Source organism: Cystoisospora suis, assembly GCF_002600585.1.
Source record: "Cystoisospora suis strain Wien I chromosome Unknown contig_886, whole genome shotgun sequence".
In the NCBI taxonomy this organism is placed as follows: Eukaryota; Apicomplexa; class Conoidasida; order Eucoccidiorida; family Sarcocystidae; genus Cystoisospora; species Cystoisospora suis.
Genome location: NW_027153687.1, coordinates 1 through 12,530, shown reverse-complemented (window position 1 = coordinate 12,530; position 12,530 = coordinate 1). Strand labels below are relative to the sequence as shown.

General features: G+C 49.1%; 2 protein-coding genes across 2 annotated transcripts in view; both read right to left on the bottom strand.

Moving 5' to 3' along the window:
* CSUI_002125 (uncharacterized protein) overlaps positions 1-4,719 on the bottom strand; it is an 11,367-nt gene extending 6,648 nt beyond the window's left edge. The window contains exon 1 of the mRNA XM_068062327.1: positions 793-4,719. Coding sequence (XP_067925697.1) covers positions 793-3,525 — 2,733 coding nt within the window. The 5' untranslated portion in view covers positions 3,526-4,719. The remainder of the gene's footprint in view (positions 1-792) is intronic.
* A 618-nt stretch (positions 4,720-5,337) lies between these two features.
* Positions 5,338-8,487, bottom strand: CSUI_002124 (uncharacterized protein; the record flags this gene model as incomplete). Its single annotated transcript, XM_068062326.1, has 6 exons — positions 5,338-5,882; positions 6,506-6,693; positions 6,906-6,945; positions 7,421-7,481; positions 7,667-7,933; positions 8,155-8,487. 6 exons carry the CDS (start codon positions 8,485-8,487, stop codon positions 5,338-5,340), a joined length of 1,434 nt encoding a protein of 477 aa, XP_067925696.1.
* Positions 8,488-12,530: the final 4,043 nt, after the last annotated feature.

Here is a 12,530-nt window from a genome sequence, read left to right as displayed (position 1 = left end):
GTGAAAAAGAAAGAAAGAGCGAGAAAGAAAGAAAGAGTGAAAAAGAAAGAGTGAAGAAGAAAGAAAGAAAGAGTGAAAAAGAAAGAAAGAAAGAGAGAGAAAGAGTGAAAAAGAAAGAAAGAAAGAGTGAGAAAGAAAGAGTGAAGAAGAAAGAAAGAATGAGAAAGAAAGAGTGAAGAAGAAAGAAAGAGTGAGAAAGAAAGAAAGAAAGGCTTCTTTGTCATTTTCTAGCGCTATTTCGGCTTGTAGAAAAACTATGTGTGCGTGGGTGTCTTCAATGAGGAACATCTTGCCCGAGCAGAAAGCCGATAAAGGGAGATGAAGGAGGAAGTCTTACACAACTCCTCTTTCACTGGCCCTACAGAGGCTTTCTTCTTCTTCTCCATGTATCTATCTACGTATCTCTATCTGTCTACCTATTTGTCGCTCTATTGTAAATAATGTCTCTATATCTCTACATACATATGTGACTGACATAGGTGGATAAGCAAAGCCCCTAAAACGGCATCAGAAAGACTCTGTACATACATCTATAGCTATACACACATATACAGATGTCTACCATACAGCCACCCCACTCTGAACCCATCGCCCTAGGACTTGCTGGATATACAACTTCCTATCCATATGTACACTCATGTATAGCCACATATATAGACGTAGAATACATACGCACACACATATATATGTATGTGTACAGGTTTATGTATGTGCACGATACATAGCGAGGCCCCTCCGAGACATTCTTGGCGAAAGAAAGAAGTGGATCGAGATGGGAAAAGCAGGCCTTACATGTGAGACGTGTGTGACAAGATTTCTTCTCTTGTCCCCAGAATCTACCATTCTCTTCATTGGCGGAAGAAGCAGCTCATGAAGACGATCTACAAGAAGATGAATACCTTCACTTTCCTCGCATAGAAGCCGACGTAAGAGACACGCTCTCTTCTCCTCAATCTGTGGTGAGCCTGTCGGATGTCTCGCTCTACAAGAGAGAAGAAGAGATTGCAACGGAAAGAGAGTATCGATGCTTCTCTTCGAGCGTGGAGAAAGAGAAGAAGAAACATCTCCTATCTGTGTTCTTTCTTCAGAAATCTCGCCAGAAAGAATCGTCTCTTTTAGAGAAGAATAAAAAGGAGGAAAGGACGAAGCAGAAGAAGAAGAAGTCTCTTGATGGGACATCTTTCTCCAAGAGGGAAAGCAAGATAGATAGAGGTACATCGAGGAACTTGCAATGCGGGAGACGGCGTCCTTCCATCGAGGGAGAAAAGAAAGAAGATTTAAAGCATCAAGAAGAAGCTCATACAGGACAGGCTGCACTAACACCAAGGATGAAAAAGAAGAACAGGAAAGAGTTACGTGATCAGTGAAATAACGAGAAGAAGAAGAAGAAGGGAGATCAAGGAGAGAGACTCTCTTGAAGAGAGTGCGTTCATGAATGAAGAGAAGAGAACTGAGGAATCTCGATAGATCGACATATCTCGATGAAGTGCAATCTTCGGTCTCCACGAAAGATTCTTCTTCTATTTCTACTTCTTCTTTTCCTTGTGTGACTTCTTTTCTCTTCTTATCACTCTGACAACGAAAATAAACTCTCTTTGTCTTCTCGTCTTCTTCGCTTCCCTCGTCTTTCTCCTCCTGTCTTTCATCCATAGAGAGACCAAGATTTCTTTCGCTCTTCTCTTCAGCAGAAAGGAAAGCAACGTTCTCCTGGTAAAGATTTGCTTCATACTTTCTATCTCCCTCCCTATCACCTCTTGATGCCACTATTTCTTCTCGCTTCTGTAAGAGAGCCTCTGAGGGAGAATATAGAGATGAAGAGATACATGTGTTACTACAAGGACAGGGCGTAATATAAGATTCTGCTTGAGTCTCTGAAGAAGGTGCTTCGTTCGTTCTCTCCTCTCTTTCGATATTCTCCTTCTGTTTTTGCCGGTCTTCTTCCAGATGTACATACACCCGAAGGATCTCAAGAATCGATCGAGCAGCTCTCTTACTTAAGTCAGGGTAAGAAGAGGCGGACGGACTAGGATTACAAACGAGAGAGAGAAGATATTTCTCTACAACGTGTAGATGAGGAAGATTTCTTGTCCTTTCTCTCCATTCTTCTTCTCCTTCTCCGCCTTTGTGAGAGAAGCGGAATTTCTTCCTCTCTTTAACATCGCCATGTGGAGAAAGATGTTCTATATCGATATAATGACCGACAAACAGACCTGCAGGAGATCTACTGGACTTAGCATTTTCTTCTTCTTTCTTCTCTTCTTCTCCTGAGGAAACCTTAGAACCTTTAAGAAGAGGAGAAGAGGATGACCCGAGAGAAGAAGAAGAAGAAGAAGAGAGAAAGCATACCGATGAAGACGAGCAGGAGGAGACATGCTGCTGCGCTTCATCTTCGATCTGACCATCGTCTTCTTCTTCTCTAGTTTGTGGTGCACACGAAGAAGAAGAAGAAGGCGAAGAAGAAGAAAGGGAGAGAGAGACGTCTGCATGTGTCGAAGAAGAAGAAGAAGGAGAAGAAGAAGAAGTGGCAGGATCAAGAGAATCATGGACCTCCTGCTTTACTCCTTCCTCAAGACATGCAGACACTTGGGGTGGCGGAGCAGATGAGCAAACGTCTCCAGAAACCGAAGAAGAAGAAGACGAAGAGAGAAGAGGGGGACGAGAGTGTAAAGAGAAGGGAGAAGAAGAAGAAACGGAAAGAGAGATTGCCGTGGATGGAGGCGGGGGAAGTAACTGACGAAGAATCGACAAAGCTTTCTCGGCATCTCGAATGGATTTGACAGATACGTCTTTATCAGAAGGAGACGAAGAAGAAACGGAAGAAGAAGAAGAAGAGGAAGAGAAAGGAGGAACGGTTTCAGGTGTAGTTACAGCTTGAGGTTGTAGAGAAGAGAGAACAGTTTCTTTTGACTGCGCATTCCGTAACATCATCCTACTCCTTCCTTCTTCTTCTTCATTTCTCCCTTCTACAGGGCGGCACTTATGAATAGGGCGCCGCTCCTGAGAAGGAATAACATAAGGAGGAGAAGAAGACTCGAAAGAAAGTCGACGTAACGAAGATGAAGATGTAACGTGACGTGAGCGCGGGGAGGAAGAGGGGGATGACACAGGAGACGAATCCGATGGAAAGAGAGAAGAAGGACTGAGAGAAGAAGATTCAAGAGTAAACGCTTGAGATGAACGTTTTTCGTCGGTTATATAGAGAAAAGAAGGGTTTGGAGGAGAATGAGCGTGAAAGAGCGAAGAATCTTCGGCATGTGTGGAAGCTGTAGGGACAGAAGAAGAAAGGGGAGAATTCATCTCCTGTAGACATGGGGATGTAAGATAAGAGATAGAAAAGCTAGCTTGTCTATCACCCTGGACTATCTTATCTTCCTTTGAGGAAAGAAAGTTTGGAAACCCTCGTTCCGCATCAAGAATAAGAGGAGGAGAAGAACAAAGAAGCTTTGGAGAAGCCTCATCTTCTCCTTCCACCGGTTTGACAAGAGGAGAGATGTCTCTCCTCTGCAAGGGACAGAGCGGCGGCATGTTTGCAAAGGCTCGAAAGAGAGAAATTCAAGCAAAGAAAACCAGAGAAAAGACGTAGGGTATTGAAATGACTAAAAGAGAGAGAGACACGAGAGGAGAGAAGAGAAGAGAATCCACTCTTCTTCTCTTCACTCCATACCGGGGTGTGATGTCATGCCGAATGCTTGCTGAGAAGTAAATGAAAAGAAAGAAGCCGAAGAGGATACAGAAATCACACGAAGAGATAAGCAAACAGAAGAAAAGGAGAGCAGAGTGAGGCTCTTTTACGCTTGTGCGGGCGGAAAGCGGATGGTCGCATGAATGAATCCTCGAAACCTATAGGAGACTGTTCCTCTTCATCTCTTCTCTTCAGTGAATATGAGATGATGAAATAGTAGATATTCTCCAAACCTCCATCTCTATTTTGACTTCTGCTGGGAGAAGAAAGAAGAATCCCTCTCATTAGTAAACGAGAATGAAGGAAAGGGAAAGAAAAGTTCTTAAGAGACAGGCGGGCAACCGGGCAAGGTTATTACCATCCAATCTGTCCGCCTGTTTTCTCTCCCGGTGCCTGTTTACTCTTTCCACTCAACATCTTTCATTCATTTCTCTCTTCTATTTTCTTTGATCGAGAGAATGAGAAGAAAAAAAGAAAGAGAGAAAAAACAACCTTGGTTGAAAAGTCGCGGGACCAGCAAAGAGAGCCCCCGGGAGAAGGAAGGGGAGAGTCGACGCACCCGAGAGAACGGATCTTGCAGACTGTGGATCGATCTCGTCAGAGAGCTATCTTTATGAAAAGAAGACAAAGGGAGAAAGGATAGATCTTTTTCATTCTTAGGTCTTCTATGAGGAGAGGTGTACACGGTTGTATACGTAGAGATAAACGTGTTTTACCTACACAGAAAGGTCATTTTCCTGTCACCAGCAGAGATCCCGGACGATGAATTTCACCTGATGAGGTGGGTGCTTACTTGTTCGATTTACAAAGGTTTCCTATCTGTTTCAGCAAGCTAGAGAGGACGACACCTTTTCAGAGAGCAGAGAACTGAGATCAAGCGCTAAGCGTTGTCTTGTGCTTCTTGAACCGTAGTGTTTAAGCGAGGGAAAGTGGCTCAGTCCAGTTTTCAATCGCATGAATAACGAGAGAAATACGGTGCCCTCGCATGCGCTTTTAAGCGGACGTGCTTTAAGCTTGCACGGACCGAAACGACAACATCTAACTCAGTAATCTTTCGAAAAGGACCAGGTGACTTATCTCTTCCGGTTTGAGGGTACTCGAGAAAAAACTCGAGCTGCGCTGGAAGGAAGGAAAACCTTTCAATTTACGAGATAGATACACATGTGACTTGTAGACATGCACGTAGGTGTCGCCATCAGCTTAGTCATAGCATGAGAAGTCTTTGTTTTCGGCGCGGTCCTATGAACATCACGTGCTTTCAGGCCAATACAGAGAAGAAGAGAGCACAGCAGCACCATGGGGAGGTGGATAACTGAGGACAGCTAAGGAATAGAAGGTTTGGGTCAGCTCGCTTGAAGAAGAATGAAGAGCGTCCACGTGGAACCAATCGGCATCGAGTTTTGCATGAGGTAGGGACGTCTTCATCCCCCGCCTTCGTCATAACCGGGAAGTATTCTCGGCATAAAAAGAACACGGCAGAAGAGAGGAAAAGGTAAATAGGAAAACACGGACAGGAAAGAACAGTTTCACAGCCGTGATACAGATTTGTTCCTTTCTAAGGCAGGATGTAAGGAAAGTGACGAGGTGCCTGACATGGAAAGACTTGACAGAACCAATAATTTCGGCGTGCCACAGATAAGGCGGTTGGAGAATCTTCAAGGGTTTGGTTTCTTAGAAGGAGAAGACTGTTTTGGTACAGGGAGATCGAAGTGACGGGTAGACGATGAAGGAGAGGGGAGGCCATGTCTCGATCCTCCGCCTTTCTTTGACTGCGTGATATTCATTTCCTCAAGGCAGAATGTGATTTTGAGAGAAACTTGTTCTGTTCTGATTTTAAAAAGATATTCGCTGACATCATCTGGATCTTCATTTGGTTGGTACGATACTGCCGTCTTGACTTCGTAGATTGCGCCGGAAACGTTGAGTCTGTCCGGCTGGATTACTGCGAAAGTTCTATTCTCAAATTCTTTCAAGAAAGTTTTGTCATTTTTTGCTTTCTTCTTATCACCGGCAGAGATGGAAACAAGTTCCCAAGTCACTTTCAGATCTGTTCCGAGGACTGCGAGTGAGCATGCGTTAACCTTAATACTCAAGAAAACTGCTTCATTCCTTGCAGCTATTATGTCTGCTGAGATGCCCTCGGATGGACTCACTATTGGCCGACTACCAATTTTGTAGTTGACCCTGAAGCTCCGCTGGGCTGAAGAGAAAACATGCCATCTCACATAGAAACAGTATATGGCATATTTCATGAAGATAAGAAGGAAGTTGCACCAACTCCCACGTTTGCATTTTTTTTTAAGAAGTTCGGTTGGGCGGTGACTCCTCGGATGTGTCCGTGTCACTCGGAATCCCATTGCCGGTTAGTGCAAGGGGACTAGATACAAGGGTAAGAGCTCATCTACTGCAGCTTCAGAAAAAGAAGCTCTGACAGCCAAGGTGGTCTTTTTCTAAGAAAACTAGAGACCTATTCCGTAAAAACAAGAAATAGCGCCTGTCGAACAAGACGAGTCCCGTACATCCGTCCAAGGAGCTCTATCGATGAGGTAGTTCCCGGTGGTCCAACGCCTGTCTGCTTTTCTGTATGGTTCTAAAGTAAATCATAGCGTTCCCGTGAACTCCAGACTTCGATTCTGAGGTACGGTGACATCAGAGTGAAATTAGGACGAAGGCACTCTTCTGGTCTTTTTCCCGCGTGTGGAGCCTTTCTTGGGGGTGTAGTCCGTACGCCGGAGAAGCAAGCCATACAATTTGCGGTGATAGTACGCTAAAACTCCTTGATATATCTGTCCACCTTCTTCCACAGGATGCCCCGAGTTTTACCTGTGGCCCGTCTCCTTGCAGTCGTGGTTATCACAAGCTGGACAGTTAGCGTCAAAGCTTCCTTGCCAGAAGACGCTACGGGAAATGACTTGTAGAGCGCTTCTTTAGTGACTGTCACTCGGCGGTTGCCCTCTGACAGCGTAAGCAAATCGCTCACGGACTGAGGGCAGCTTGGACTGACGCATGACCTGCAAAAAGCGGAAACGCGACAGGCAACTCGAAAACTCTCCGGAAAACAGTCTCTGCGCCTTGAGCTTCTCGATGGGACCAGTGACACTCGCAAGGAGAAGTGAAGTAGTCAGTCAAAATATTTTCCCGCTGCAGCACGAATCTCTACCTTCTTAGATAGGCCGGATTCCACTCTTCTTACGCAAAGAACGGTGTGTGTGTTTGAGCTTACCAGGAGTAGTTTGTGATGCTGCTGCTAGTACCATCGTCACCTGAAGGTTCACGATGAGAAACCAAATAGCTTTCCTGGTTTGGGGGTTATCGCAGGAGTGCGAGGAAACCTCCCTTAGCTGCCTTGGCCTCTCTTGGGTACTACGATGTCTAATATGGTCCGTGCCGAGCTTTACAGTAGCGTTCTCGAAGTATGTCTCCATAAACGATTTCTCCGACGCCCTGTCAAGCCAGTCTGGTCATCTCTTTGCAGTTTGGCTGATTTCCCAGGAAACGTAGACAATGCTTCAGCTCTCACGCGGTGCACGTTCACAGGGCTGAAACTGGTGTGTAATAGTACGCGTCCACACTCCAAGAGGAGCTGCGGATGGTTGTTTAGGGAATCTGTCACATTTCGTGCTGCAGCGCCCATGGCAGTCAATAAGGGACCAGCAGGGCACCGCGCTCTATGGGTTCCGTTGCCCGAGAGGTCCGAGATTGCTCTCCTACGGAACCGGTTAGCGAGACTTTCCTTACCAGTGCTTGCCGCGGCAGAAAGGGTCAGGTCCGTACATCGGTCGACCGTTTCCTGTGTCGCCTGTACCGTCAGCGCCGCACACAGTTCTGTGGCTCTTCGCATATGAGCCCCGCGTTGCAAATAGGCAGCGGGGAGATGTGATCTCTCCTCGGTGGATGTCGACACGGCGCCTCGATAGCGGCACCACTGCCATGTGGGTGTGGCTACTGTGTTCTCAACAGCAACATGGACGAAAAGTTGCCTACTAGTCCCCCCAGAAATCCGTTTGTTTTCCTCGAGTCCGGCGCGCGTCGGCAGCTCAGAACAGCTCTTTCCTCATGCTGTGGATTGTAGTGATGGCCATGGTGCAGTGCGCTACTCGGTGTATCCAAGCCAGCACCGTCTTCGCAGTCTGTGTTACTTTGATAACCAAGTGGGACGGAACGTGGATTAGGCTGTTGTTTCAGAGGGTTGCCTGTTGGTCGTAGAACACGATGAGATTTCCACGCTTCTTGGGGCCCCTCCGCAGAGATCTGCATTCTTCTGTATGGTACGCAGGGTATGGCAGGTCAACAGCTCTCGTGAATTCTTGGCGGTGGAATTGCCTTCATATAGTAGTACCTGCATCAGATGAGTGTAAGGTGCCCCTAGGATGAGCGTATACATCTTAAATTGCTGGAGCGAGAGGGTTCACCCACACTGGGCAAAAGAAAAAACGCGTGGAAAACTGGTTAGTCCCGTCTTCCGTTCTTACTTCAATAACCGCGGCCGCGACACTCGCTTGCTGCGACTCGTGCCGGGGAAAACTTTGCTCAAGAACAGCTGGTTGCTTATCACCTATTTCATCCCTGCTGTTCTGATGCGGACTGTCCCAAAGCTGCGTATCGGCCACGTTGCCTGGTAAACCATTCCCGACTTCCCCTGGCTCACGACGTGCCGAGGCTGACTCGGCAGCATTGTGTGCATCGCTTGTTTTCCCTTCTGTAGCACTCAGGCTCGAAGATCCTCCAGCCAGCACAGCTTGAAATGAGAGAACAAGGCACACGAGAATCAACTTGCTTGCGTATGACAACTCACGCCTGTCCATATCGGCAGTTCAGGTGAGAAAGTGGACAACGGGCGTCGAGCTGCTCATTGTACGTCTGTCGTGTTACTTCTTACGATTAAGGTCACGGGCCCCAGAAAGAGAGAACTAATGGTCTCTTCATTGCAAGGAAGCCTCCGAGAGACCTCACGGTCGACTCGAAAGGAAAATCAAACAGAAACAGGGGCACAACTGCTCCAGTAGGTGAGGATCTTCCTGAGCGGGATGATGCGTTCCCAAATGCACAGCTCGCTCACTCCGATGTAAGCCACACGCCGTCATTGAGCACACTCGCAATTTCAACACGAACTCAAGAACACAGTCACCTTTAGGACTCGCTCCGTGCGTACACAAAGCCACAGGAGACTCCCGCGAGCATTTCTTCTCGGATAAGCCGTTACCCCTGCCGTTGATGTGGGGTCCTACGAGGCCAAGTCCCAAGCTCAGCCATTTTGCACGCGGAGCAGTCACCGGAGTACCTTATGCAGGGGACGAGGGGGGGGAATTTCGCCTCCCATATCTTCTTCGGCGACCAACCCATATCAAGAGAGAACAGGGGAGCTCTTCCTATGACAGTTCCAGGCTTCGTGAGTGTGTTACCGTGGTCCCGGCCCGCGCACGGTGACTTTTTGTTGTACTTGTAAAAGAACTATTGCACCTACCCTTAATGAAAGCGTAGGCGCAGTTCAACCTGCTTTTTTCAGGTCGCGCACTGTATGGTACCGGCGCAGCCCTGGGTTCGGCGTCCTGTGCCCAGCGTTCTATGGAAAGGAATTAGATCTTCACCGACGAGCAACGCGAAGCGGCGTGCACAGTAAGGGTCACCCCAGCTGCAGGCGCAGCCACGCCGAAACACCTAGGAAGAAGTTGGTTGCGCCCACAAGTGGAAGATGGTCTTCACTCCCGCGCCGCATGGTCTCTCGCACAGTGGTGACGGCGCAGAGTGCAGTCCCTCCGAGCACCCGATGTTAGAGCTAGGGATTCAGCAGGTGGGGGCGAGCCGCTGCTGATTCGTCTGTCCGGGCTTCCAGCACGGGGAGACTTAGCGCAATCGCCTTTTCTAGACCGACTGCCGCGCTTGAGAAGTGCCAAGGCTGCGTGAAGGGCGTAGTGGTTGTCGGATGCACGCGGCCTGGAACAGAAGGTAGGGCCAGTGTGTGACTAGAGCCAGCAATCGCCAGCTCCATCTGCTTCCTGACAGCGCCGCCGGTTCTGCCAAAGACGCGGAACTGACCGAATCTGGTGGGCGCGGAGTCCTACAGGCCTGATATTTTCCTTGTCACGAGTATGAAAGAGGTTCCCGAGCAAGTACTTGGGCGTTACTATTCTTGGCCCAGCGGTAACACCTGCGAAGTGAAGAGATTACCTGCCGTGCTGTGCACTCTATATTCACTGGTACGAACTCGCGCGCCGGGCCTCCGACGCACAGAGCAAGTCGGAAGTTAAATAAACCCAGAACTCCTTCATCTTCTGACGCGCGGAGCGACGAGTGCGTGGGTAGCTTTCGTTTGCACTATCGAGCAGATGGGGGGAGCTGTTTCTTTCGCATCAAGAAGATATCTCAGTGTCTGGGAAGATTTTTCCCCACCGGCTCTTATTCAGGCAACTGAACAAACGCTTGGTTCAGCGTATAAGCTCCATTTTCGCGAAAGTGTATTAAGCGTAAGTACGGAAGATACAGTCCGAGCAGTACCGGCCAAAGGATAGAAGTGTCGAGCGCTATCCATGCATCGCACGCGTAAAAGGCGCGCATCCAGATCGTAATGTAACTTCCACCTCGCGACGGCCTATCGCCTTTCGAAAAAGGGCGGCGCACCACTACTCCCATCCGTTATTTCTGTCAAGCAGTGTTCTTGAGGACTGGCTGGAGTGACAGCGACGTAGCCTACCGGTCGGTGGACAAGTCCCAACTTGCCAGTCAGCAGGAGGTCTACCACTAGTGACCGTAACAGCAAGCTTGTAATATATCGCAATAGCGATAGTGCGGGAGCGAAACAGGAAGCACGCGCGTACACACCGGGAAAACCCTCTGGCTGTCTCAAGGCTGGCCGCCGGTTACGGATCGCTGATCCGAAGATTTTCATCCGGATGGATGTTTACAGAAGGATAGAATAAGGAGGGCTGTTGCAGAAAACTCACAATGAGAACACAAGGCTGGAGAGGAGAAGGAGTAACGCGATACCAGCCCAGGTTCGAGGGCGGGCCCAGGCATTTGCAGAGTCCCAGAGCAGGCAGTTGAATAAGAAGGAATTAGGATAGTAGTGCGAATGTGGGGAAAAAAAAGAGAAGACAGGAGGAGTTGCGTGGGTCTCTTCGGACTGGCTTTGTTCTTTTTCTGAGGCAAAATCAGTCGGGGAACCTGGGGTCCTCTGTGGGGAAAGTGTTGTCCGAGCCTACCTGGGTGAGTGCTAGCTCCGGCAAGTGCTCCTTCCCCGAGAAGCTTCAATATCCCGTTCTTCTTTCTGATAGACGTAACAGGGGGTACCCTTTTCCTGCTGAGCAACACAACGTGTGTGGTGCCTTTACAGCGCCAGTGCAAGGTCTTAGTTTACATCTTGGTGACTGCCAGCGATCAAATAGCTGACGTCTTGGTAACGCGCCGAGCTGAAGCACGGCTTCACTTCGGGGTCGCCGGGCTCCCTTGGGCCAAAGGTGAAACTGTTCACCAGGAGGGCACTCCAATTCAGTTCTTGCCCATGACAGGGAAATACCGTCGAGGTGGCAGTGGAAGTTGTTTGCTTCGACCAGGGTTAGGTGACACTACGCTGGCCAGCAGCCGAGCTAGAATCATGTTCTCCAATACACTGTCGTTGGTTTCGTCGGTGATGCCACTCGTCTGGGCAGGAGTGCAAGCCTTAGGTGTGAGTTGGGGTTTACCCTTTCCCAGGGAAGGAGGGAACCAAGAGTATTTCGGAAGTGGAATTGTAGCCCTTCTGGTTAGGTGGTGAGATGTGTGAAAACCTCGGTTGCCTTCTCAGCACGGATTCGGTGTGCGATACCTGGAGTGGGTTTCTGCGTGCTGGCAAGCCCCGGGGCTGACACTTGTGTGGCAACGATCTCCCAGCGATCAAAGGGACCGTGCTTCCGAACTGTGTTTTTGCTTCTTGTAAACTCACCCTCTTCCGTGACTATGATGTCTTGGACGCGAATCAAATTCAGCGGCACGCTCTTCTCCTAAATTCTTCCGATAGTCAAGCTCAGGAACAAACCATGACTGCGACCGGTCTTTTAGAGCCAGGCACTCCGTGGATTGATCGCTGCTGCCCCTGGTCGACGCGTCACGAACTTGCCCCCTGCCTTAGCAATCTTCGCTGTCCGTCGCTGCCTTGGGGCCCACGCTCGTCCGCACACCTCCCGCACACCACTTGTTTCTCCTCACGGTTTTCACCGGACAATCCAGGTGCCTTCTCAGGGCTCCACAACCTACCGCTCTCCGACGACGCGCACACTCTACTGTGTTTTCATTTCGTGTCTCTAGCTGAGGTCATTCCAGCCCCATGCGTACAATAGCACACATCCCCCAAACAACCAGGCAAAAGAGACAGAAGAGCGTCTATCATATACTCGTGGAGCGAACGTGGCCCCGCGTTGTCTACTACTGTGTGTATGCTTCCCCGTTGTCCGTATGAACAGCTTCTGCCATGGGCAAGTGGGGGCCTCCCCCTCGATCGCGCCTCAGTCTCATTTAGCGTGAGCACGAATCACTCCTTTCTTGCCAACTTCTCTGACCTTCAAGATACAGAACAACTGTGTGTCTCATGGGCGGCGATTGAAGCTTGATCCAGTGCAGCTTATCACTGTCCGTCAAGATCCTGCCGCCCTCCCTCGGCTCCTTTCTTTCCCGCGCATGAACTAAATTGGTCTGTGGTTGTTCTCTCCTTAAAACCACAACGTGAAAAGCTGTTGCTTTTCTTTCTACAGCAATGAACAGCTCTAGCGGGGGGTCATTTCGTTGCACCACACACCTCGAGGGATACCCAACGCCTGAGGAGTCTACGGTTGGACGCCTGTGAGGTACGAGAGCCGACCTCCAGCCGCGTATCAAA